Genomic DNA, 27,878 nt, shown 5'->3' with positions numbered 1-27,878 from the left:
GTTAATGTGTTTGGGCACTACGTCTTCACGTTCTTTGTAAGTTTTGGGGGTTTTGTTTCTAGTTTCACTTTGTATTAAAAAGATGTGGAACTCAATGCACGCTGAGCCTTTGTCCGCTCATTTTGTAGTTCGTGACAATTTAACCAGGAAAAGCCGATTGAGACCCAGAGTCTCTTTTTCAAGGGAGAACTGGTCAAGGAGGCAGCAACAATCAATACATTACAGTATGAAAACATACATTATCCAGCCTAAAAAAATGCATTTACACTCCTCTGTAACAGAGTCTCCCATCAATATTTTAAATTCCTTCAGTGGTACAAACATATCTAGATGAAGCATGGATTGTAGATTATTGCATGCGTCTGGTGCACAAGAAGAGAAGGCAGTCTTGCCTAATACTGTGAATGTCCTGGGGACTTTAAGTAGCAACCACCTAGCAGACCGGGTATGGTAACTGCTGGTGGTGAAGGAGACCATACTACAGAGGGAGTTTACCCGAAAGGGCTTTGTAGATAAACACATACAAATGTTTCAATCTGTGCATATAAAGTGAGGTCCAACCTACCATATGGTGCAATGGAGGGTGAGTGACATTGCATTTGTAATAAAGCGCAAGGATGCATGAGTCCAGTCTCTGTATGCTACCACTCACCCACCATTGCACATACCTAGGTATTTGTAGGATGAGACTTTTTCAATGGATAAACCACCAGATTTGACAATGCTAACATTCTCTGGTCAGAGTTCTAGGTCTGGTAAAGGTCATGAATTAAAATGTTTGTACATTCTAGAATCAAATCAAATCAAATGTATTTATATAGCCCTTCGTACATCAGCTGATATCTCAAAGTGCTGTACAGAAACCCAGCCTAAAACCCCAAACAGCAAACAATGCAGGTGTAAAAGCACGGTGGCTAGGAAAAACTCCCTAGAAAGGCCAAAACCTAGGAAGAAACCTAGAGAGGAACCGGGCTATGTGGGGTGGCCAGTCCTCTTCTGGCTGTGCCGGGGAGATTATAACAGAACATGACCAAGATGTTCAAATGTTCATAAATGACCAGCATGGTCGAATAATAATAAGGCAGAACAGTTGAAACTGGAGCAGCAGCACAGTCAGGTGGACTGGGGACAGCAAGGAGCCATCATGTCAGGTAGTCCTGGGGCACAGTCCTAGGGCTCAGGTCCTCCGAGAGAGAGAAAGAAAGAGAGAATTAGAGAGAGCATATGTGTGGTGGCCAGTCCTCTTCTGGCTGTGCCGGGTGGAGATTATAACAGAACGTGGCCAAGATGTTCAAATGTTCATAAATGACCAGCATGGTTGAATAATAGTAAGGCAGAACAGTTGAAACTGGAGCAGCAGCATGGCCAGGTGGACTGGGGACAGCAAGGAGTCATCATGTCAGGTAGTCCTGGGACATGGTCCTAGGGCCCAGGCCAGTTGAAACTGGAGCAGCAGCATGGCCAGGTGGACTGGGGACAGCAAGGAGTCATCATGTCAGGTAGTCCTGGGGCATGGTCCTAGGGCTCAGGTCCTCCGAGAGAGAGAAAGAAAGAGAGAAGGAGAGAATTAGAGAACGCACACTTAGATTCACACAGGACACCGAATAGGACAGGAGAAGTACTCCAGATATAACAAACTGACCCTAGCCCCCCGACACATAAACTACTGCAGCATAAATACTGGAGGCTGAGACAGGATTCATCAAATTCAAATTCATCAAAATAACGTTTTTAATGAAAATATGTCAATCATTATTTGAATATGTTGGTAACCCGCTGCATAAAAGTGATAATGACCTCGAAGTCAGTGTTTGGAGGATATATTGGCACGGTTTGCCGACCCTGGACTTCGTCTCGGACCTAACAACTCCTGTGCCAATATTCTCCAAATAACTGTCTTCTCGGGCATTATCACTTAAATAGCACTGGTGTCTCCATTCAAGTCAATGATGGCATAATGGGTGGACTGGTGACCATAGCGAGTGTATCCACAGGAATTTATACATGAGCTAGCAACTTCACAGACTGGTTTCGGCTGGACGAACAAAAAAATGGTTGCCGGTTGCAACCGGATAACAACTGTGTTCTGTGGAGAAAAAAAGTGTTCCAATAGCTGCATAATCAGGGTAGGTAGCTGTGAGGGTAATTGAATTTGGATCAAATCCTCTGTTGTCCTCGAGCTCATTAATAATCTTTGAACATGGCAGAAAGGCCAGTCTCTTTTGGCACATGACATGGAGTACAGAGAGTGGATTAGCTAAAGAGACTGGTACCCAGGCTAATGTTAATATGATATCTGAGTGAAAGTGACTAACAAAATCAACGGGGGCCCCCTGGAGGTCAAGGCCCTGGGGCACGTGCCCTGTGTGCCCAGTCGGTAATTCGGCCATAATTACTACAAGTTTAGATAGCTGGCTAAACTAACTAGACTAATTAACCAATAAAAAATATGACAGGCTAATTGAGTGACTGTCACTACTGATGCACAACCAATTTTCAAAATTGCACCTTGTTTATTATACTATAAAAAAATGGCCAAGTCTGGACCTGTGTCCTCTTATGTAGCTACAACCATGCCCACATCCTTTGAGAGATTAAATTGTTCTGTCTGTTGTCTCACTCTCTGCAGGTGAACGCAGTGTAACACTCTGGTGGCCTAATACATGGACTAGATATAATAATAACCACATCCATGTAAGGTCTGCATTCATTCCACTGTATGACCTCATTCTAGAACATAACCAGAACTGTGACTTACCTAATTCTAGAACACAACCATGACTAACCCCTTTATATTGTTGGCAAATGAAATCACAGAATGCCATCTGAAGCCACGACCACGCATGTCTCTTGAATAATGCAGTGAGATGGTGGGCTGGCCAACGACTGTATCATACTATTTATGGGTGTGAATGAGATGTATGATGAACTGTGTCAAGTGTTGGAAGGAGGGAGGAGAGTCATGTGTGGAAATATACACTATGCTGTGCCTTTTACAACATTGTACTGAACAGTTATGATACAGTGCCTTATGATTTATGCTGTTGTCTTGGACATCTAATTGTATCCCCCTATGTGATTTTTATTGGATAATAAATTAGCCACAGCACATCAAATCAAATCAAATGTATTTATATAGCCCTTCGTACATCAGCTGATATCTCAAAGTGCTGTACAGAAACCCAGCCTAAAACCCAAAACATCAAGCAATGCAGGTGTAGAAGCACGGTGGCTAGGAAAAACTCCCTAGAAAGGCCAAAACCTAGGAAGAAACCTAGAGAGGAACCAGGCTATGTGGGGTGGCCAGTCCTCTTCTGGCTGTGCCGGATAGAGATTATAACAGAACATGGCCAAGATGTTCAAATGTTCATAAATGACCAGCATGGTCGAATAATAATAAGGCAGAACAGTTGAAACTGGAGCAGCAGCACGGCCAGGTGGACTGGGGACAGCAAGGAGTCATCATGTCAGGTAGTCCTGGGGCATGGTCCTAGGGCTCAGGTCCTCCGAGAGAGAGAAAGAAAGAGAGAAAGAGAGAATTAGAGAACGCACACTTAAATTCACACAGGACACCGAATAGGACAGGAGAAGTACTCCAGATATAACAAACTGACCCTAGCCCCCCGACACATAAACTACTGCAGCATAAATACTGGAGGCTGAGACAGGAGGGGTCAGGAGATAATGTGGCCCCATCCGAGGACACCCCCAGACAGGGCCAAACAGGAAGGATATAACCCCACCCACTTTGCCAAAGCACAGCCCCCACACCACTAGAGGTATATCTTCAACCACCAACTTACCATCCTGAGACAAGGCTGAGTATAGCCCACAAAGATCTCCGCCATGGCACAACCCAAGGGGGGGCGCCAACCCAGACAGGATGACCACCAGTGAATCAACCCACTCAGGTGACGCACCCCTTCCAGGGACGGCATGAGAGAGCCCCAGTAAGCCAGTGACTCAGCCCCTGTAATAGGGTTAGAGGCAGAGAATCCCAGTGGAAAGAGGGGAACCGGCCAGGCAGAGACAGCAAGGGCGGTTCATTGCTCCAGAGCCTTTCCGTTCACCTTCCCGCTCCTGGGCCAGACTACACTCAATCATATGACCCACTGAAGAGATGAGTCTTCAGTAAAGACTTAAAGGTTGAGACCGAGTTTGCGTCTCTGACATGGGTAGGCAGACCGTTCCATAAAAATGGAGCTCTATAGGAGAAAGTCCTGCCTCCAGCTGTTTGCTTAGAAATTCTAGGGACAATTAGGAGGCCTGCGTCTTGTGACCGTAGCGTACGTGTAGGTATGTACGGCAGGACCAAATCAGAGAGATAGGTAGGAGCAAGCCCATATAATGTTTTGTAGGTTAGCAGTAAAACCTTGCAATCAGCACATATAAGCAATATGTATTTTGTACCATCAGTCTGGAACGTTGTTCTCTCAGGACCGTCAGTTCAGGTCTTTGTAGGTCAAATTTTTACCGAGACATATTCTCGCAGGACCAGACCATGACACTGAATACTTGTTCAAGGATGGCTTGAGGTGAGATGCCTGTAGACCCGATGTAGACCCAAGACCCAATGCCCAGATGCTTTTCAGACACTCCAATGGGTCCTAGAGCAGAGCATGGGCTGAACAGAGCAGAACAGAGCTAGGCTGGGTTAGGAGGGGATCATTCTGCCTCTGTGTGAGCTGTGTGAGAGTAAGCTTTGCTCTAAGGGCTTGTCGGGAAAGACAGCCACATTGTTTAAAGCTCCAGGAGATTACCCCAGTCCTACCTGCTGTGAGGCTGTGATATGAGGGCTGGATGGATTTACAGCAGGTTGGCTCAGGCTGAAGTGGGAGCTGAACTGAATTGAAGTGAGCCTGTTTTCTGTCTGACTATCCTGCGGCAGGTACTGGACTTGACAGACAGGTCTGCCTATACCAGTAGAGCGCAGGGAATATCAGTCAGGGACCTATTGTTTAATGCATATTGCCACGGTCTGCATCACTGTTATACCAGAGAGGGATTGGTCTCATTGAGAAGGTCTCTACCACTATAAAAGCAGAGAAGGATGGAGTCAGAGGTGAGGGGCCTGTGGTGATGAACCTCCACAGCCTCACATTTAAAAGGCTCTCATTACACCAAGGACATTGCAATAAGAGACTGTGTGTTGTAAATCTTTTGGTTTCAATTTGTTTTGAATGGTACTGACATATGTTACCCACATAATAAGAACCACCAAATGCCAAAGCGTAGCCAATCAGTTGAATACTAGGAATAAAATACCAAGGGACATACAATGTAATATAATATAAAGTGTCATGTATATCATATATGTAGGCTACACTACAGCGGGTATCTCACGCATCTACAGGGACATCCTGAGGTTCCCTGCAACAACCAATTAAAATGTCCGACCACATTAATGTCAGAACAGAAACGGTGCAAGGTGATGATTATAGAAGATGGAAGATCATCATTTGTCAAGATCGCACTTTATGTTATAATTATATAATTATAAGGGCATTACAAAGACAAGCCTCCTTGACATCTCCAATATGAATTTATTCACTTTTGCCCTCTCACTTTTACATCTCTTGTAAATAGAGTCCTTTGCCAGTGTGTGTGTCTAAAAAGATACCTGTTATCTATATACTGCAATCACTTTCAACTGGACAAATTAAGTGCACTATATAGGGAATTAGGCTGCCATTTTTGATGTAGTAGCCTATAGATGAACCCACATCCACTAACTTATTATAGGGGACTAATAGTGCTCTCTTTCCTACCTTTGTCCCTTCAATAGAGATTTGTGTCTCACCTAATGGAAAGCTGAGGCAGGTTCATGACTGGATATTTATAGCTGCTCCAGTCCACTATTTACATACTTGATGGCCTATCCAGTGAGCAGAGGGACAGTTCAACCCTTAGGGGAGAGAGAGGCTGACCTCTAACTTAGGTTAGCGACCAGTCGGCTGACAGGTTTACTAAGCTGGAGCAGCGATGGGAGCCCCATGAAACTATAGTACACTGTATGGTGGAAAAGCAGAAAAGAGAACCCATGGTGGTCACAAAGGTGTATATTTACAGACACAAATGTGTATATTTACAGACACAAATGTGTATATTTACAGGTACAATTCATAGTGATCAATATCTCAGAATTAGAAGTTAACATGGGGAAGTTAGGTTCATTTTTCTCTGTAGTCCCTTGGCATGGTAAATAAATACACACAGCTAATAGCTGACTGCTCAAAACACAACAATGTCCACAGTAATAAGCTAGTCTGTCAGGTGTGATATAATATACCTCTAAAATCATCTTGGTTGTTATTAGATACTCACATGACTTTCCTCCTCTAGAAAAAACATGGGTCTGGGCTGTTAATCAAAACATGGGTCTGGGCTGTTAATCAAAACATGGGTCTGGGCTGTTAATCAAAACATGGGTCTGGGCTGTTAATCAAAACATGGGTCTGGGCTGTTAATCAAAACATGGGTCTGGGCTGTTAATAAAAACATGGGTCTGGGCTGTTAATCAAAACATGGGTCTGGGCTGTTAATCAAAACATGGGTCTGGGCTGTTAATAAAAACATGGGTCTGGGCTGTTAATAAAAACATGGGTCTGGGCTGTTAATAAAAACATGGGTCTGGGCTGTTAATAAAAACATGGGTCTGGGCTGTTAATCAAAACATGGGTCTGGGCTGTTAATCAAAACATGGGTCTGGGCTGTTAATCAAAACATGGGTCTGGGCTGTTAATAAAAACATGGGTCTGGGCTGTTAATAAAAACATGGGTCTGGGCTGTTAATAAAAACATGGGTCTGGGCTGTTAATAAAAACATGGGTCTGGGCTGCTAATCAAAACATGGGTCTGGGCTGTTAATAAAAACATGGGTCTGGGCTGTTAATAAAAACATGGGTCTGGGCTGTTAATAAAAACATGGGTCTGGGCTGCTAATAAAAACATGGGTTTGGGCTGCTAATAAAAACATGGGTTTGGGCTGTTAATAAAAACATGGGTCTGGGCTGTTAATCAAAACATGGGTCTGGGCTGCTAATCAAAACATGGGTCTGGGCTGTTAATAAAAACATGGGTCTGGGCTGTTAATAAAAACATGTGGTGGTGTCGTGGTGTCGTTGTGCTGAGCAATTATTTTCTCCTGTTTAATGTCTTGTTAGTGGCACCTCACCACACTCAGCCAACCCAGTCCCTCCCCCATGTGATTTGAGGGGATTGTTTTCTCTATGCGTCATTGAGACGCTCCCAGAAAGCAATAGTGACAGAAAACACAGCAGTATGATGGGAAACAACCATAATGTCCCAGTCTATTCCACACAGATGGGCAGTAGCATTATACAGTTTAGGTAGTGGGATTTAAACTTTCTGATGAACACCTTATTAGGATGGAGTTTGGGATGTTGTGTTGTTACTGCCCCCGGAACCATGTCGCATTCAATTTTGACAAGTTAACGTGATCAAACTTCTATAATGCAGTGAGTTGATGAAATCATTCTTGTTCGTGTTCCAGTCTTCACTACAGTAAAGTAGGCGGCTGCGGTTGAATTCAGTTCTATCAGCACAAATAGCTCCTCGAGGCAGAGAGAGCTATATTTTATTCAGCACCGTATTCAGCATAAACAGATGTTAAAATTGTACTTTTCAGCAATAAGACTCAATGAGCTCTATTGGCAGCTGCAGATTGAGGTCACGGGTGGTCAGTGATTTAAATAACCCTGACCAATAACTTTTCTCGGATCTCATTCTCAAATTACAGCAGATTCTCCAGCAGTGTCACTCTCTTGATAGTCTCTCGTGACAGATGTTAACATTTAAATGTTAACCAAAAATAGTTGGCCAAAGCACACGCAAGATTTGGTTGTGTTACCAAGATAACTCTCCAAATGAACCACTATTTGACTTAAACATATTGAATGGCATCGCTGCTACATTATGATATTTATTGAACCTTTATTTAACTAGGCAAGTGAGTTAGGAACAAATTCTTATTTACAATGATGGCCTACTGGGGAACAGTGGATTAACTGCCTTGTTCAGGGGCAGAAAGACAGATTTTTACCTTGTCAGCTCAGGGATTCAACCCAGCAACTTTTCAGTTACTGGCCCAACGCTCTAACCACTAGGCTACCTGCCGCCTAACGTTACTGGTTCATTTGGTTGGGAGTCTTGTTCTTCCTCTAGGTGCTCTTGGTCACACTTCCCTGCAAAAAGGAGGGATTGGGAGCCATAGAGATAGAATTATGGAACATTGACTTGAATGGGTATTCCAGTTCTAGTAATTATATTTCTATGTTGGCAGCTGCCTGCCTCTAGTTCCTGTACTGCTGTGAGGGCACAGGAGAGAGAGAGAGGCTGGCTCACAACAATTTACTGTAGATGCTCTTCAACGATATCTGCACCAGACACGCACATGCCTGCCTTGGCGAGAGTGCTAACACTAACTTGGTCTAGTTCATATTTTGGAATGGCATTTCAACTGTACCCAGTGGATAATAGGCAGAATCTACCATACATCCAGAACTGATTAGTGAAGGTGCTGGAGGCAAAAGGCAAAACAGAAAAAAGTCTCTGCACACATTCAGTCAGATGCACATTTCTTATTGTGGCTGAGCTTTCAGTCAGTCGACCTTCATGCGAGCACTGTACCCAGTGGGAAAGCTAACATCAACCATGGAACACGGTTTTGTGAGTAAGATGGGAGGAAAGAAACTGCACAAAGATCTGTGTTGCATTAGGTAACAAAAACAACGTGACTAACATACATTTTGAGACGTTGATTGACTGCACCAACTGGTAGCAAGAAATGTAGATCAAATAATGAGGGTTTTTGTTTTAATCACAATTCCAAGCATACTTTTGTATCAAAAGCTTTCAATACATATGAACACACACACACACACACACACCTATAATACAAGAGTACATGAACACACACTTTCACCATTCATGCACATTATATAAGTGACCAAGGCAGGGTTTTCTTTGATTTCATTAGTCGTGGTTAATCAGTCTGACATCCCTTGGTCAGGCTGTTTAGTGTCTGGAAGAGACCTGATAGATAGAAGCTCAATTTGTATCACTTAACAGTGGTTGACCGAAGGACTGGCTGGGACTGCTGTACAGAAAGGAAAGCAGCTCTGGTAAGCTCTGAGAGGAGACAGAGTCAGTGACTGACTGGAGGTGTAGCCTAGTGGCTAGATAATTGGGCCAGTACCCAAAAGGTTGTTGGATCAAATCCCCAAGCTGACAAGGTAAAAATCTGTTATTCTGCCCCTGAGCAAGGCAGTTAACCCACTGTTCCCCAGGCACTGTGGATGTTGATTAAGGCAGCCCCTCACACCTCTCTGATTCAGAGGACACATTTCAGTTGTACAATTGACTCAGGTATCCCCACTTTATACATGGGATTGGGGGTAAGAAACTGTTACATAAGTGCAATTTCTCTCAAGTGCACACACTCTCTCTATCCCTCTCTTGCTCTCTCTTTATCTCACACACTCTCTGTTTCTCTTTCCCTCTCTCTTACTCACACTCACTCTCACTCTCTCTCTTTTTCAAAGAGAATATTAAACACTCATGCTTATCCAATAGAAACTCAACAGAAAAACACCCAAAGGGAAAATGGATCCATCCTGCTCTTTTGTCATATCTGTCTAAAACTGATGAAGCTGACAAGCTTTGTCTCCATTCATCATGACAAAATGACCAAAACGCTCATTTTTCTAAACTGTCATGGTTGAAAGGTGAGGAAGGCTTTACTGAATAGATGAGAAGGGAATATTCATGCTTGGTAATCACCCCATGAACCCCCTTTCCTCATGAATCATTAAAGGTGCACTATAGATTGGAAAACTAAACTTCAGAACGGAAGCATAGAAATATAGTGTACACACTGTAGAACAGATCAACTGTTTCTTAGACTTGCTTTCAATGAGAATGATAGTTCTGTAACTAAGGTTGGGTCGCCCAAAAAGTTACATAGTGCAGCTTTAACAAAGACACAAATGAAAGAATTTGACCTCAATTAGTGGGCTACTTTTACCTGACGGGCTCTGCAGCTCCATTCATGTGTCTCAATAACTCCCCCACAGCTCTGATGAAGAGACCAGTCAGACGGTCAGTCAGTCTTTGAGCCCAGTGTTATTAGTTATTGCCCAATATATACAGTGCATTTGGCAAGTATACACATATATTTTCCAAATGCACTGTATGTATATATATTTTAAAACAATGTTTCCTAATACAGTATTAGCAGGGGAAAGGTTATCTATACTGATGAAGTTCTGCAAAGATCAACTTTCTTCTCGTTTAGCAGGTCAACACCTTGACAACCATAAGACTCCAGATGATACGTCAACAATTAAGAATGCTTGATTACACAAGGCCATCATGGAAACTTTGAAATTGGCAGATGCATTTACATATCTGAATCACAGTTTCATTCAGAAGTGATTACAGTGCCTCTAATGCTGTCAGAGGAGATTAGCAAGTGCTTTCATAACAACATACATACGTAATCATAGCGCAGTGTCGCACAAGATGTTTGATGACCACATCAGTATTCCCCTCTTGTCCCTGTCAAGCTCTCCAGAACTGACATGTCACCCTGTGGGAGATGGCTGGCAAAATGGATATTTAGACGATCATCAGCCCCTCATTCTCAAGGACAGTCAAAAAGCTGCAATAATGGAAGGAAGGAACAGTAAGTAAGGAGGGTAAGTAAGGAGGGTTGAGGGTTGAGCTAGGGTTAGGGTTATGGTTGAAGTTAGGGTTAGGGTTATGGTTGAAGTTAGGGTTAGGGTTATGGTTGAAGTTAGGGTTAGGGTTGAAGCTAGGGTTAGGGTTATGGTTGAAGTTAGGGTTATGGTTGAAGTTAGGGTTAGGGTTGACGCTAGGGTTAGGGTTGAAGCTAGGGTTAGGGTTATGGTTGAAGTTAGGGTTAGGGTTAGTGTTGACGCTAGGGTTAGGGTTGAAGCTAGGGTTAGGGTTATGGTTGAAGTTAGGGTTAGGGTTGAAGCTAGGGTTAGGGTTAGTGTTGACGCTAGGGTTAGGGTTGAAGCTAGGGTTAGGGTTATGGTTGAAGTTAGGGTTAGGGTTGAAGCTAGGGTTAGGGTTATGGTTGAAGTTAGGGTTATGGTTGAAGTTAGGGTTAGGGTTAGTGTTGACGCTAGGGTTAGGGTTGAAGCTAGGGTTAGGGTTATGGTTGAAGTTAGGGTTAGGGTTGAAGCTAGGGTTAGGGTTAGTGTTGACGCTAGGGTTAGGGTTGAAGCTAGGGTTAGGGTTATGGTTGAAGTTAGGGTTAGGGTTGAAGCTAGGGTTAGGGTTAGTGTTGACGCTAGGGTTAGGGTTGAAGCTAGGGTTAGGGTTGAAGCTAGGGTTAGGGTTAGTGTTGACGCTAGGGTTAGGGTTGACGCTAGGGTTAGGGTTGACGCTAGGGTTAGGGTTGACGCTAGGGTTGGGGTTGAAGCTAGGATTAGGGTTAGGGTTGAAGTTAGGTTTAGGGTTGAAGCTAGGGTTAGTGTTGACGCTAGGGTTAGGATTGAAGCTAGGGTTAGGGTTGAAGCTAGGGTTAGGGTTGACGCTAGGGTTAGGGTTGACGCTAGGGTTGACGCTAGGGTTATGGTTGACGCTAGGGTTAGGGTTAACGTTAGGGTTAGTGTTGAGGCAGGGTTAGTGTTGACGCTAGGGTTGACACTAGGGTTATGACTGAAGCTAGGGTTAGGGTTAGAGTTGAAGTTAGGGTTAGGGTTAGAGTTGAAGTTAGGGTTAGGGTTAGGGTTGAAGCTAGGGCTGAAGTTAGGGTTAGGGTTGAAGCTAGGATTAGGATTAGGGTTAGGGTTGAAGCTAACGTTAGGGTTAGGATTGAAGCTAGGGTTAGGGTTGAAGCTAATGAAAATGGCGCAGGAGGAGATGGCCGCCGTTTTACGGTCTCCTTACCAGTTGTGCTATTATGTGTTGTTTTTCACGATATTTGTAAATTATTTTGTACATAATGTTTCTGCAGCCATATCTTATGGAAGAAAAGAGCTTCTGAATATCAGGACAGCGATCACTCACCTCGGATTAGACAAAGATTTCTTCAACAACAACAACATGTAGGACGATATTCTCCAAACACCCCACAGGGCAGACATCCCAATTATTCGCAAAAGGAATCGACGCAGAGGACGAAGAGCCGGATGCCTCGTCCGGACCCGCAGAAGGAAACTAGGAAAGCTGCCGTTACAGTCAGTATTTCTAACCAACGTGCAATCATTGGACAATAAACTAGATGAGGTACGAACACGAATATCCTACCAACAGGACATCAAAAACGAATATCCTATGCTTCACGGAATCATGGCTGAATGACAACATGGATATTCAGCTAGCGGGATACACGCTGCACCGGCAGGATAGAACTGCACACTCCGGTAAGACGAGGGAGGACGGTCTGTGCATATTTGTAAACAGCTGGTGCACGAAATCTAAGGAAGTCTCTCGATTTTGATCGCCTGAAGTAGAGTATATTGTGATAAATTGCAGGCCACACTACTTGCCTAGAGAGTTCTCAGCTATACTTTTCGTGGCTGTTTATTTACCACCACAGACAGATGCTGGCACTAAGACCACACTCAGTATAAGGGAATAAGTAAACAGGAAACCACGCACCCAGAGGAGGCACTCCTAGTGGCCGGAGACTTTAATGCAGGGAAACTTAAATCAGTTCTACCAAATCTCTATCAACATATTAAATGTGCAACCAGAGGGAAAACAATTCTAGATCACCTGTACTCCACACACAGAGACACGTACAAAGCTCTCCCTCGCCCTCCATTTGGTAAATCCGACCACAATTATCCTCCTGATTCCTGCTTAAGGGCAAAAATTAAAGCAGGAACACCAGTGACTCGGTCTATAAAAACATGGTCAGATGAAGCAGATGCTAAACTACAGGACTGCTTTGCTATCACAGACTGGAACCTGTTTCGGGATTCTTCCAATGACATTGAGGAATACACCACATCAGTCACTGGCTTTATCAATAAGTGCATTGAGTACGTCATCCCCACAGTGACTGTACGTACATACCCCAACCAGAAGCCATGGATTACAGACAACATTCGCACTGAGCTAAAGGGTAGAGCTGCCGCTTTCAAGGAGTGGGACTCTAACCCGGAAGCTTACAAGAAATCCCGGTATGCCCTGCGACGAACCATCAAACAGGCAAAGCGTCAATACAGGACTAAGATTGAATCATACTACAACGGCTCAGACGCTCGTCGGATGTGGCAGGGCTTGAAAACTATTACAGACTATAAAGGGAAGCACAGCCACGAGCTGCCCAGTGACACGGGCCTACCAGACAAGCTAAATAACTTCTATGCTTGCTTTGAGGCAAGCAACATGGCATACATGAGAGCATCAGCTGTTCCGTACGACTGTGCGATCACGCTTTCCGTAGCGGACGTGAGTAAGACTATTACACAGCTCAACATTCACAAGGCTGTGGGGCCAGATGGACAACCAGGACGTGTGTTCCGGGCATGTGCTGACCAACTGGTAGGTGTCTTCACTGACATTTTCAACATGTCCCTGATTAAGTCTGTAGTACCAACATGCTTCAAGCAGACCACCATAGTCCCTGTGCCCAAGAACACAAAGGCAACCTGCCTAAATGACTACAGACCCGTAGCACTCACGTCCGTAGCCATGAAGTGCTTTGAAAGGTTGGTAATGGCTCACATCAACACCATTATCCCAGAATCCTTAGACCCACTCCAATTTGCATACCGCCCCAACAAATCCACAGATGATGCAATCTCTATTGCACTCCACACTGCCCTTTCCCACCTGGACAAAAGGAACACCTATGTGAGAATGCTGTTCATTGACTACAGCTCAGCGTTCAACACCATAGTACCCTCAAAGATCACCACCAAGCTAAGGAACCTGGGACTAAACACCTCCCTCTGCAACTGGATCCTGGACTTCCTGACAGGCCACCCCCAGGTGATGAGAGTAGGTAGCAACACATCTGCCTCGCTGATCCTCAACACTGGAGCTCAGGGGTGCTCAGGGGTACGTGCTCAGTCCCCTCCTGTACTCCCTGTTCACCCACGACTGCATGGCCAGGCACGACTCCAACACCATCATTAAGTTGACTGACGACACAACAGTGAGAGGCCTGATCACCGACAACGACGAGACAGCCTTTAGGGAGGAGGTCAGAGACCTGGCCTGGTGGTGCCAGAATAACAACCTATCCCTCAACGTAACCAAGACTGTTACGCACGCCTCTATGAAGCGGGAACGCAACACCCTGCTACAACTCAACTCTCCGTGAAGTGAAAAAGGTATGGACTGTAGGTGCGAGTAAGGATGACAACAGACAGAATGTGGTACCGTTTACAAGGACTTTATTCCTTTACACGGTAATATGGGGAAAAGGGGCTGGACGGAACCAAAGCAAAGAAAGTCCATCTCAAAGCCCCCCTCTCCTATCTTACCTGCCTAACCAATACTTACCTAATTTAGCACCACCTGGTGCCCTAACCAAAATACAGGGGTGGTCCACCCAGGTCTTACCTAGTGTGCCTAGACAGTGAATATGCTACGGGTATATGTATGCCCGCGGGCCTCTTGCCTGAGCACTCCCTAGGTGCCTTCCCCTTCCCCCCTGGGAACAAATGAAACAGGAGACCAAATAATTTCTCAGACAAACTAAGAAACAAAAGACATCAAATCAGCTCTATCTGAGCAACAAACTCACAGAACATACCAAGTGCCACCAACAACTAACATAGTAAATTATCCACAGCCATCAGCCTCCTCTCTCAGCAATGATTCTCTATCACATTCAATCTCTCCGCAATGACCTCCCAGCAATGATCCCCAGCAAATAAATCTCCTGAACAGAACACTGGCTTTTATATAGCTTCAGAATGAATGTGTAACTGGAGACAGCTGCGTCTTGACGAGGGGGCGGGGTCAGCTCTCCAATTAGCCATGGAGTCGACCAATCAGCTGCTTGAGGGATTTCAGGAAGCCATTTCCTGAAATAAACACATGCAAATACAAACACATGCAAATACACAAACTACAACACAAACTGGGGAACGTAACAAAGACTAAGGAGATGATTGTGGACTACAGGAAAATGAGTACCGAGCACGTCCCCATTCTCATCGACTGGGCTGTAGTGGAGCAGGTTGAGAGCTTCAAATTCCTTGGTGTCCACATCAACAACAAACTAGATTGGTCAAAACACACCAAGGCAGTCGTGAAGAGGGCACAACAAAGCCTATTCCCCCTCAGGAAACTAAAAAGATTTAGCATGGGTCCTGAGATCCTCAAAAGGTTCTACAGCTGCAACATCGAGAGCATCCTGACCGGTTGCATCACTGCCTGGTACGGCAATTGCTCTAAATCACTGGGGCTAAACTGCCTGCCATCCAGGACCTCTACACCAGGCGGTGTCAGAGGAAGGCCCTAAATATTGTCAAAGACCCCAGCCACCCCAGTCATAGACTATTCTCTCTACTACCGCATGGCAAGCAGTACCGGAGTGCCAGGTCTAGGACAAAAAGGCTTCTCAACAGCTTTTACCCCCAAGCCATAAGACTCCTGAACCGCTAACCAAATGGTTACCCGGACTATTTGCATTGTGTGCCCCCCCAACCCCTCTTTTACGCTGTTGCTACTCTCTCTTTATCTTATTTGCATAGTCACTTTAACTATACATTCATGTACATACTACCTAAAGTGGCCCGACCAACCAGTGCTCCCGCATATTGGCTAACCGGGCTATCTGCATTGTTTCCCACCACCCGCCAGGGGTTAGGGTTCGTGTTGAAGCTAGGGTTAGGGTTGAAGTTAGGGTTAGGGTTGAAGCTAGGGTTAGTGTTAGGGTTGAACCTGGATGTGGAAATGAAGCTAAAGTTAGGGTGAGAATAACAGTGAGAAGGGAAATTGATAATGAGAGATAAGTCTACATGGGGGTCTTTGGCAATGTAGCCTAATATGTGCAAAGTTAACTTTTCAAACTTGATGTTCCTTACTTTGCCAGTTGATAACTAAGATGGCGACTGGCATAAACCTTTATGCGGTGTAACGTCTTCATCTTTAACCCATCCCATCCTTTATTAAAGCACGCCTCTATAAGGCCTCTTAACGGTACCCGGAATGTTTCATCCCAGCAGATTGACAGGTATGATAATGATTTCCTGCTGATCCCAAAATGAATGTGGGCTCTCTTTCTCTCTCTCTGTCAGAGTCCCAGTAGGTTTCATCACGCACATGGATTGTCGATGACTGAAGCAAACTAAGTGGAATGCAATACCTCAGGTCAGGTCATCAGCACAATATGAAGTATATGATTTCTTTAATGTTTAACATAACAAAATGTGAGCATATAGAAATGCTATAATGAATACAGATTCTCAATTTATAGTATTACTCAGAGTAAGATGTTGTATTGCATAAAAAAAATAATGAATGGTTTTCAGTTGTCCTATCTCTTGCCTGGCCCTTGTTTATACACCGTAGGTACTGAGGCCATGGATATAGTCCACCCTTATTTAACAACCCTCTCACATGCTAGCCAAATCCACCCACTGACTGCAATGCCCCCTTAATCCAACTGTCATTCCCATAGTTCCTCATGAAGGAGATGTCTGATCTTGGCCTGGAACGCTTTTACATTTTCTTTGTTTCTTTGTTTCTTTGTTTCTTTGTTTCTCTCTCTCTCTCTCTCTCTCTCTTTCTCTCTCTCTCTCTCTCTCTCTCTCTCTCTCTCTCTTTCTCCTCTCTCTCTCTCTCTCTGTGCTCCCTCTCTCTTTCTGCTCTCTCTGCTTTCTCCTCTCTCGCTCTGCTTTCTCCTCTCTCTCTCTCTCTCTCTCTCTCTCTCTCTCTCTCTCTCTCTCTCTCTCTCTCTCTCTCTCACTGTGTGTTTGTGTGTGTGTGTACGTGCTCGCCTGTGTGTGTGTCCCTTAGTCTAAGTGAATGCTCTCTCTGATTCCTCATTTCATCGTTCCCAAGGTAATAGGGAGTTGGAAACCAGCGGATGCAGGGCTGATTGCCTCTTTGCTGTCCCAGAGAACGCTCAAGGGGCAAATGTAGAGTTGGGATAGAGAGGGGTTGTTGTCTGGTGCGTCAAAGGCATTGGTACACAGAACTTTATAAAATGGCTGTGTGGTTTGTCCTAAATATTGCTTAGTAAGACCTCCAAGGGATTGAAATGAGAAAATGAACCCAGACCTGACTTCTGGATTGAGACAGTGTCCTGCTACAACCCTTCGATAGAATGACTAAAACACAAATGGCTTGAAATATGGTGCTAATTTTGACCAATTTTAGATAACAATCTTACCCTTAAGATATTACATTTATATCTTATTCAGTACGTAATAATCATGGTGGCTTGAACTGGGGTTATTTGTCTTCTGTCTGTCTGCAGGGGGATGGGTTCTCATAATGGGCTGTTGGCTAAATCAGTGACATCGGACATTATTCTCTGGCAGTCTGGTGCATTATCTTCATTAAAACCTCCTGGTGGTTTTAATCTGAGATAGGAGCTGGGAGAGCTGGAGGGGGTAAAGGGGAACGACATATTGAAGATAGAGAAATATCCAGCCTTCCCATAGTTCCTTTATAGTGTTCCTACAAAAGATGGACATTGCCATAAAGTAATTTGGTATCATACTCAGAAAAAATTTGCTAACTAGAGCCAAATAGGGTTATTCGGCTGTCTCCATAGGAGAACACTTTGAAGAACCCCTTTTCGTTCAAGGTGGAAACATTTTTGGTTCCATGTAGAAACCTTTCCACAAAGGGTTCTACATGGAACCCAAAATATTTCTACCTGGAAACAAAAAGGGTTCTCTATGCGGACAGCCGCAGAACCCTTTTGAGTGCAATTACAGGGTCAGGGACCAACTGATGCACATACTCTCAAAGTTCTACTATAATTATAAACTGGGTGCCTAAAGCCTTGAATGTTGATTGGCTGCAAGCCGTGATATATCAGACCATATACTACGGGTATGACAAAACATGTATTTTTACTGCCCTAATTAGGTTGGTAACCAGTTTATAATAGCACTATGGCATCTCAGGGGTTTATGATATTTGAGTGATAATGCCCGAGAAGCCAGTGTTTGGAGGATATATTGGCACAGGTGTTGTTACCAGACCATGACAATATATCCTCCAAACACCAGCTTGGAGGGCATTATCACTTTTATACAAAATGTTCCAATAATGATTTACATATTTTCATAAAAAACTACATTTTTATCAATTTATTCATACTATTTCATCCTTCCACAAGATTTAGTCCCGACACAAGCCACCTGGTCATTCGTTGTATTGGTTCTGTTGCCAGAGACACGACCCAGTCATTCAGTCTTTTTGTTCTGTATCTATGGACGTTCGTTCTAAATGTTTTCTGTTGCCATAATTGCTGGCAGCATTCTTATCCCTTGCTTGCTAGCTAGTCAACTATTGCTAAATTACGGTCACGTTGAACAGTGCAGCCAGAATAACAACAGTAGCTGCATTTGCATTTGTTTAAGCTGTTTTCTAGTGACATTTATTTGGATACATCCATAACAATGAGCTAATGATGCGCGATTTCTCCTGGCATAGAAAATGTGCTCTCTTGTCAGGACACTGTTCAGAGAAGCTAGCCAACAACACAGCTAACACAATCACTTCAAACTGAAGCTGGAAAGACTGCAAACTAGCTGCACTTCATTTCGTTTTACCTGTTTTCTATTGACATTTCTTTGTATATATACATAAAAATTATGTTGATTCAAGATTTCGACTCGCTGAGAAAAGCTGCCTGCCTGTCTGTCTCATCCCGACTACTGACACGTTTATTACTATGCGACAACTGAAGATCGAATTTGAATATTGAAACACTGTTGCAAATGTTGGAGAGACAGGCAGCAATGTTTATAGAAATCTCCTCTGTTGAAAACTAAATGATAGTCTAAAAGAAATGTGAGCTAATGTCTAGATGCTTTTTATAGTGGTGATCAAGTTTATAAATTGCCTGGCTGGGCTGATGAGACAGTGGATTGCGCAGTCAGATGGAACAGAGTAAATAGGCATTTGAACGTCATAGATTTAGCCGATGGTAACTTGTGGAATAGACACCGGCTGGAATGTGGTTTTAACCAATCAGCATTCAGGATTATAATGTTGTATACATGGCCAATATACCACGGTTAACGGCTGTATCCAGGCACTCCACCTTGCGTAAAGCACGACGCAACGTGGGGTGCCTGGATACAGCTCTTAGCCGTGGTATATTGGCCATTTACCACACTCCCTTATTTCTTAATTATACCACAGATCCATTTCAGCACATCCTGAGACATTAGGAACACCTGGTTCATTTGGAACACTTAAAATAACACTTTCACACAACAACCAACCAGCCTCTCCTCTCTTATCCAGGTTATTGATTTCATAATTAGTCCTCTTAGTGGGGCTAACGACGTCAGTGGAGGCTCTGACAGCAGCAAGTTAAATGGCCCCGTGTACAGTATTTGTCACCTTCCATCCTCCTATCTGTGCTGTGCCTAAAGGTCATCTGAAGGTTGCACTGTGGAGCCCAGCCAATGACGTACAGGTATATGAGCCTAGCAGGAAGAGGAGGTCCATAAAGGATGGACCCATATATCATGGCTGTGATGTTACGTAATATGTCAGCCAATGACGTACAGGTACTGTGTATGTATATGACTACCAGCAAGAGGACCATATAGGATGAATCTATATCATGACTGTGTTGGTAATAGGTACACAGGAACACATTATAGCCTGCAGGTCAGTGGCGGCCGGTGCCATTTAAGATGAGGGAGGATGATTTATGTTTATTATGAGCATAGCCTTGTTTCTATTACAGCATATTGGATGACTCTCATTCATATTCCATTCACCCAGTTCAATGTAGCATTGATAGGTTTAGGCTACTACATGATACTTTAAATTTCCCTATACTCATCATGTGGTTGCTACAACCTAGACTACGAATGAAAGTTTACAACGTAGGTGCACACAGGTCGAGAGAAAAATGACACACTCTTACCTGCATCTACTGTAGCTGATCTAATCATTATTCCACCACTTGCAAATGAGAGTTTCTAATCGACAAATTCAGGTTTGTTTATCCCCGTTTCGTTCCATTTAATTCCGTTTAAGAAACGTTTTTCAACAGAATCGGCGGAATGAATACACTGCTGATCGCGTGTAAACACAATTCAATTTCATAGCAGCCACTTTGTATTCCTTCCCACATCTATGCGGTCTCCTCCTCACCTTTTCCCTTCGCTTCTGGACTTCAATGCAAAGCAAGTCAGCTGTATGTGACCAGGCAAAAAAAAAACGTTCCATCCAAACCATATCATAACCGCTACACACAGCCTACATTGTTGTCACCATATTAGCTAGTCAACATATTTGATATAACTAATACGTTATTAAACCCACTACAATCATGCAGTAACGTTACAGTGTACAGTCATTCAGTAAGCAGTTTAGCAGTTACACTGGCGGGTCCTGGTGGCAATAAATTAGTAAAGCCAAAAGCTGGAAAGAAGTAGAATTAGCCAACGTGAATACAGGTGTAACCTAAAAATGTGCAGACATCATTGGACAGGAAAAGGCGCAACGCTCGCTCACCATTAAAAATGTGTTGTTTTATTAGACATAGCCAGCTAGCTAACATAGCATCCCTCTGTTTGAGCAGGGTGTTAGTAGGCTAAACTAGCTAGCTGCATTTGCTAGCTAAGTAAGTGGAGTACTAGATTAATTCTCTGATTGGGTGGACAACATGTCACTTCATGCTGCAAGAGCTCTGATCGGTTGGAGGACGTCCTCCAGAAGTTGTCATAATTACTGTGTAAGTCTATGGAAGAGGGTGATAATCATGAGCATCCTAGGTTTTGTATTGAAGTCAATGTACCCAGAGGACGGAAGACAGCTGTCCTCCAGCTACACCATGGTGCTACTCTACAGAGTGCTGTTGAGAATACTGTAGACCTTTTTTGCAAAATAGTTTGTTATTTGGTCACGTGAATATATTTAGTGTAGTTTTACCTAAAAATTATAACTTTTTAAATGTAAAAAAATAAATTTTTATGAAATTCACTGATGATGGTCCTCCCCATCCTCCTCTGAGGAGCCTCCACTGCTGCAGGTATAAGCATGTATGTAGCACATATTTATAATGTAGTATAACAATGCTTATAATACATTGTCTCTCTGTGTAGCAAGATTTTGTAATGTACTCAGCTACTTATTATAAATATTTATTCTGTATGAACAGACTTGTGGATGTGTAGAACAGTGCAGTTAATGTCTTTAAGAAGTGCATTACTTAAAACCAGCTCTATTAAATCTGAGGAAATGACGTTGCTACCACTGACTATTAATACAGACTGAAGAAGAAGATTCAAGGCTGTGTAATTTACTATGTCAGGATTATAAATTCAGCAGCACTTTCGCCATGCTTCGCTAAGCCACTGGAACAGTGCATTTAGGTGTACACTCACTATCCTACAAGAGAAAAGGGGGATATGAAATGTATTACCACTTTGTTGAACACAATGACTTAGCATGCATACTAAAGACTGTCTGGGCAGTGGTTGTTTATTTGGTATTTTGTATGTGTTATGATGAAATAACACCATAAAAGTTTCATGGCAGTAACTTACCCCTGGTTCTCATGAATTAGTAAATTGTACAGACTAGTTTGGCTAATGTTCAAGGCCAAAGGTTTTATGGGTTCTGAAATAGACACTGTCTAGTACAACTGCAGAACAGAACAGACTAGAAGAGACCCTGGGAGAATATACCACAGCCTAGCAACACATGAGTTATTTGATGTGTGTGTGTGTGTGTGTGTGTGTGTGTGTGTGTGTGTGTGTGTGTGTGTGTGTGTGCGTGCGTGCGTGCGTGCGTGCGTGCGTGTGTGAGAGAGAGGGGGGTGAGAGGGTTTCTGACTATATGGAAGTATTCCTTCCTATTTCCTAAAGAGCCATTCAATATGCATCACAAACTACTCTTTATTTGTCAGTTGTGTCACTGAGCCAAAGGCTTGTGGGAAGGCTGCATGATAATGCTAATCATTATAGTGATGCTTTTGACTGTAGTGATTAATTTCCCCTGTTGATGCTTCTCCTGCCTCTGGTTTTTGACAGCTTTGTGTAACAGAAAAACACAGGGCAGCTCATTTGCAACTCGCCAGGTGTGCAACTTTTTTTAGGATAACATTCTAAGAAATGCATGAATTGGAAAAGTAAGTCAGCTTTGCTAGATTGGAGATCAATGTGGTTGCATTATATCCAGCTTGTCACAGAATTTGACTTCCACATACATTCATTAAACTATAGATTGCTTTTCTTTTAGAATAAATGGGAAATGTAATATAATATGTCTGATTTGGTTCAAGGGCTAAAAACAATATATTCCCACACACATGCCCCCCACCACTCCAGCCATATGAGCTTAAGGTCTCATCACCTTCCAGGTACCCCCCACCCGCATAGCCATATGAGCTTAAGGTCTCATCACCTTCCAGGTGCCCCCCCAACCATAAGAGCTTAAGGTCTCATCACCTTCCAGGTGCCCCCCCACCCCCCCAACCATAAGAGCTTAAGGTCTCATCACCTTCCAAGTGTCGTCGTCGTCCCGGGCTATGGCTCATTGAGCCACAATGTCCTGCCCATGGCACACCTTGTTCCCTCATGAGTTATTTGATGTGTGTGTGTGTGTGTGTGTGTGTGTGTGTGTGTGTGTGTGTGTGTGTGTGTGTGTGTGTGTGTGTGTGTGTGTGTGTGAGAGGGTGACTATATCTGCTTGCTGGCTGATTAACACATTCTCCTAAGGCTCTTCCCTGGAAACCACAGGCGTGCAATTGCTGTGAAACGCTCCATTCTGTTCCCCCTCGCAGCAGGTGACGAAGATGTGCCTGGGGTGGTGTCACACTGACCTGAGCGTTGTTTACTGCATAACAGAGGGAGAGAGAAAGAGAGAAGGGGGAGAGAGAGAATGAGAGAAGTGTGAGAGAGAGCAAAAGAAAGAGAATGACATAAGGGAGAGAGAGAGAGAGAGAGAGAGAAGGGGGGAGAGAGGGAGAGGGAGAGCAAAAGAGAAAGAAATACTGGGGAAGTCAGGTAGAGAACAGCTGTGAGGGCAGAACAACCTCACCATGTCCTGCTCCCTCTCTGTTCTTATCTACTGCATGTGGGCAACACATAACACACCATGTGACCTGCCACTGTTTATACCGCGTGTTTCATTAGACTTCATGTTCATTAAGAACACCAGTCTCTGGTGGCTACTTTTCTGACAGAGATAGAGAGAGTGAGCCCCAGTATTCTGGAAGTCATCCATGATGTACCATGATCCACCTAGCCTGCTCTGCTGCCATCTGTTCCTGCTAGCTCTGTTTGGCTGGGAATGCACATGTTTACACAACACACAGTGTGGCTCCTCCTCTAACTGCATGTGATAGGCCCATGTCAGACATAGCACACTCACAAGACAATCAATGACAATGTAGCTTGCATTTTTTTATTACTGTGTATCGTATAATGCATTTAAATCCCCCATATGATGGATAGAGTACAGATGGACAAATGGAATGTCACGTAACATATTCATGTATGACTTTGGAGGCTGCTGAGGGGAGGACAGCTCATAATAATGGCTGGAATGGAGCAAATGTTATGGCATGGAAACCATGTGTTTGATGTATTTGCTACCATTCCACTAATTCCGCTCCAGCCATTACCACGAGCCCGTCCTCCCCAATTAAGGTGCCACCAACCTCCTGTGATGTATGAATGCCATAAGACCAACAATGTTGCTTGAAGTATTACTATGTATCTGTATTTCGCAATACATCTGAAATTAGGCCTATCTACCGTATGTAAAACCAGGGCATCACACAGGGTAGGACGTGATGCCATCCTAGGGAAGAAATTTACAGACACAATTAACTCTTTTATTCTCTTTTGTATTTCACCAGGGTTCCCAGACTAGGGTATATTTGTTGTTTAGAGATTCTGTATTGTTTCCGTACAGATTGGTGATCCTCTACCCTTTCAGAGGTAGTTTATTAGTAAAAAATATTGACAACAACGATTCCAGAAACTCTCCCCAAAGACCAATCCATCTACATAATTTAAACCTGAGAAAATTGAACTGGCTCTGTGTTCTGCAACATCAGCAACTAACAAAGACAGGAAGCCTTCTGTATGGAGACTCTGCTCTGTCAAACATAACACGTCTGTTTTTATTTGTTATGTAACAAAAGGGAGTAAATATTCTAGTTTGTGATGTGTTTTGAAATAGTAAATGGAAAAAGTGTGAATGTTATGTTGCATTACTATTTACCAAAAGCTGCAGGAACTGGAGAAATGTATAATTAATTCAATCTCAATTTGAGATATCTGATAAACCATTTAAAAAACATCCCTGAAGAAAATCACATCACAAATCATTATCTGCAATATGGCATAATTTGATCTGATATCCAGATTAGCATATCTTCAGTAAAATAGTTGCTGATTGTGACAACTTCCTGGTATCCATCTCAGTTCAGTTGGTTCTGTATCATTCTGACAGATAGCCCTCTTTTGCCTAGGAAGGTATTTTCTGTTCATTTCCCGAACTATTCAATTCTCTGATTAATTGGTTCACTCAAAGAAAAGGGCTGAGTGGCCAATACCATCCCAGCAGAGATGGTTCTGTCCGGTCTACATCTAACCAAGTGGCAAGGGCCAATTTAGATGTGGTGAAATGTGGCATGACTGTGGCGGACCAAGTCTTGTGGTGGTGGATATTAAAAAGATCTTCTGTAATTGTGGACCTGAGAAGCTTTGTGTTTGGTTGATTTCTTTGTTGTTCCCTGTCTTGTTTTGACTAACTTCAAAATATACAATACCATCGAAAGATGCATCAAATCAAGTTGTCAGATTTATCATAATCAGACAAACGCTCTATGCTCAGCTTTGATTGTCGCTAATTGTCTAAATGTGTCACTCATATAAATAAAATACACTTCTCTTACTAGGTAAAAGTGAGGGTATTTTATTCAACACATTTTGAAAATCACTTAATCTCATGTAGATCCCATGTAGACCCCGATCACAATGGTTTTGTTAAATAGTAAAGGTTCTATCTTTATGACATTTGATAAAAGAAAAGCCCAAATATTTAGCAGTCTGGTCCATCCATCGGTGAAGAACAGATGGACCTTTCTGTCCTCAGTATCTCTGCCATTTTGGCAGTCAAGCAAACATACAGCCTTAATCCTGCTGATAGAAATCTAGTACACCTTCAGGGGAATGTAGCTCTGTTTTGTTCATATGAAAAACAACTGTACAAAAACTAGACATATTTCTTCATTCTCTCCTTGGTCAGAAATGCATCACAGTGTGGAGTTACTGTATAGCATAACAACGTTGAGATCAAAGGTGTCCCATTAAGACAAAAGAGTAAGTGTTAAAACATCACTGCTGACTTGTCATGCATAAATGATACACAGGGCTTTAACAAATGTCAGCAATAAATATGTCAACTCAATGGCTTGATTCCTAAATTATAGCCTAATTCATAAATCTGCAGAGGTTATACTGTAGTAACATTTTATTAAACTTCTCCTCAGGGTTACATGCACTCAGAAAGGTCAAGTGTGGAAAATTACATTATACGGATTGTCTTAGTAGAAAGTATACATATTTTTCATACAAATAACCTCTGAAAAAAGTACAAGTTAATCGAAAATCATGGCAACAAACATTAATGTTACTATACTTACAAAATATCAAGGAAAACAGAAGTAAACACACCTTGGGTTTAGGGTGCTATGTACACCTGGCATGGCAATATTATGAGGAGCTCAGTCAGTGCTAGTTCTCTTAATAGTCTCTTAGATTATTCCCTTTACATTGTGCTATCACTTTCTCGCAGCCCTCTTTATAAATACTCTCACAAAATTGCTATAGTCAACTGAAATTGTCAAGCCAATGTCTGTCTGAGCCATCTGGAAAAATAAATCCTTTCCCAAACATACATTTTCTTTCTTCCTTGACCCAAAAGAGCAGTGGGGAAGAACTTTCCTGACAGACAGAATGTATCCTCTTCACACTGTGATAAAGCAGGATATAACCTGTGATAGAAAGGGACCAGGCAGTGAAGGAGAAGAGAAGGAATGTGGCTCTGTGATGATGTGATATGATATCCATGTCCATGTTCTGTCCTATCACACTAGAGAGCTGACAAATGTCAGTGTGTTGTTGTTGCTGTCGCTGATGTTTATGTTGATGTTGATATAACACTCGTCCTGTCCGTCAAATATGTCCCCTAGGTTCATCTCACATGACCCATATGAATGAGTTAGGTCAGTGTCCGATAGAGTTTCCTCATCCGCCTCGTACCCCTCTTCCTCCACCTCCCTTTCATCCTCCTCCTCTTCCTCCTCCTCCTCCTCTTCTTCCTCCTCTGCGATGGAGCAGAGACCGGTGGTACTGGGGCCTCCAGGGCTGTCGGCAGGTGGCCGGTAGTGGCACTGCCCATTGAGCAGCTTCCTCAGAGGCATCAGCGGCACCATGTCCTCCCCCAGCAGCTGCTGTTGGCAGTGCCTGAAATCACTCTGCTTTTTCAGCCGCTTGAACTCACTGAAGGCTGAGGTGGACGTCTGGTAAAGACTGTGTGCTATGGCCCTGGCCTTCTCCGACTTGCTGACTAGAACGGCATGGCACCTGAGAACCACAGCCTTGTTCTTGACTTGATGTCTGTAGATCCAGGCTAGGATCTTGGGTCGGCAAGGGTCAGCTGTGCAGTAGGTGATCCGGTTCAGAGAGTAGAGGTGGGTGGGTTTCTTCTTGCCCGTCTTGTCGGTGCCCATCTCGATGCCCTGAGCTCCCACGGTTAATCTCATCTTGACGCTATGCTCTCCGTAGTTACTCCTTTGCCAGATCTTAGCCACTGGGTCCTGTGTACAGCCTCCTCCTTTAGCCGTGATGGTGACAATGCTCCCCAGGTAACGTACGGTGTAGGTGGGCTCCTCCTTGTTGAGTTCCACCTTCTGCCTCTTGGTCTGGAAGATGGAGCCCAGCCAGTCAAAAGTGGTCGAGTCGGGGAGCAGGTCGGGACAGGAGCGCATCAGGGAGGAGAGGATGGACTGGTAGGTCAGCCCAGCTATCAGTCTCTTAGGCTTGGTCTTGGCCTCATCCTGCACCAGAACAAACTTACTTCTTTTCCAGGGCAGCATGGTGCAGGCAGGGAGAGTTTGAGGGGGTGAGCCCTCCTACCTGCGTGTGTTTTTGTCAGCGAAATAGAGAGAGAGCAGAGAGAAATAGAGAAGCAGCTCTGCCAAGCACAGAGGAAAGACTGAGAGCTGCGAGCCTCAGCCAATATGTTCCACTGTTCGCTCCTCCTTCCTCTCCTCCTCCTCCTCCCTCCCTCCTTCTCCTCGTCTGTCTGCATCATGCAGCTCTGATCAGTGCTGAGGGCTCAGCCCCGTGCTTCAGCACCCCCCCCTCCTCCCCCCTCACTTCTTCACTGTTTCTTTCCAAATAGCTCCCCAACCCCTTTCATTCATCCGGCCAGGTCTGAGATGGATATTGGGATTTCTCTGTGTTTATGTTCATCTTAACCCTGAGTACCCTGAGAGGGTTAACCTTTATTGATTTGTATTTGTCCTGTTGTTATATTATGATATGGAGGTCAAAGGTTGGAAAGATGTTCTAAATATTTTTGCTTCCTGCTTTTGGAGAGTGGTAGTAGTGACATTGACAATGTGTCAATGACAACAAACTATCATTACCAATGGAATGTCTAAGGACTCAACATGACCACATCGATGCTATTAA

The 27,878-nt window shown here is 43.7% G+C and overlaps 1 protein-coding gene across 1 annotated transcript; it reads right to left on the bottom strand.

Annotated features, from left to right (window-relative positions):
- Positions 1-23,565: 23,565 nt before the first annotated feature.
- LOC118360386 (protein FAM43B-like) lies at positions 23,566-27,382 on the bottom strand. The gene has a single exon (XM_035739650.2). It carries the CDS (start codon positions 27,275-27,277, stop codon positions 26,267-26,269), a length of 1,011 nt encoding a protein of 336 aa, XP_035595543.1. The 5' UTR covers positions 27,278-27,382; the 3' UTR covers positions 23,566-26,266.
- Between the last annotated feature and the right edge of the window lie 496 nt (positions 27,383-27,878).

This window comes from Oncorhynchus keta, chromosome 28 (genome assembly GCF_023373465.1).
Source record: "Oncorhynchus keta strain PuntledgeMale-10-30-2019 chromosome 28, Oket_V2, whole genome shotgun sequence".
NCBI lineage: Eukaryota > Metazoa > Chordata > Actinopteri > Salmoniformes > Salmonidae > Oncorhynchus > Oncorhynchus keta.
The sequence above is the reverse complement of the archived record's forward strand: the minus strand, read 5'-3'. Positions and strand labels throughout refer to the sequence as shown.

What these genes read in the sequence shown, in the direction of transcription:
- LOC118360386 (XM_035739650.2), bottom strand. Translation starts at nt 27,277, where the DNA reads ATGCTGCCCTGGAAAAGAAGTAAGTTTGTTCTGGTGCAGGATGAGGCC.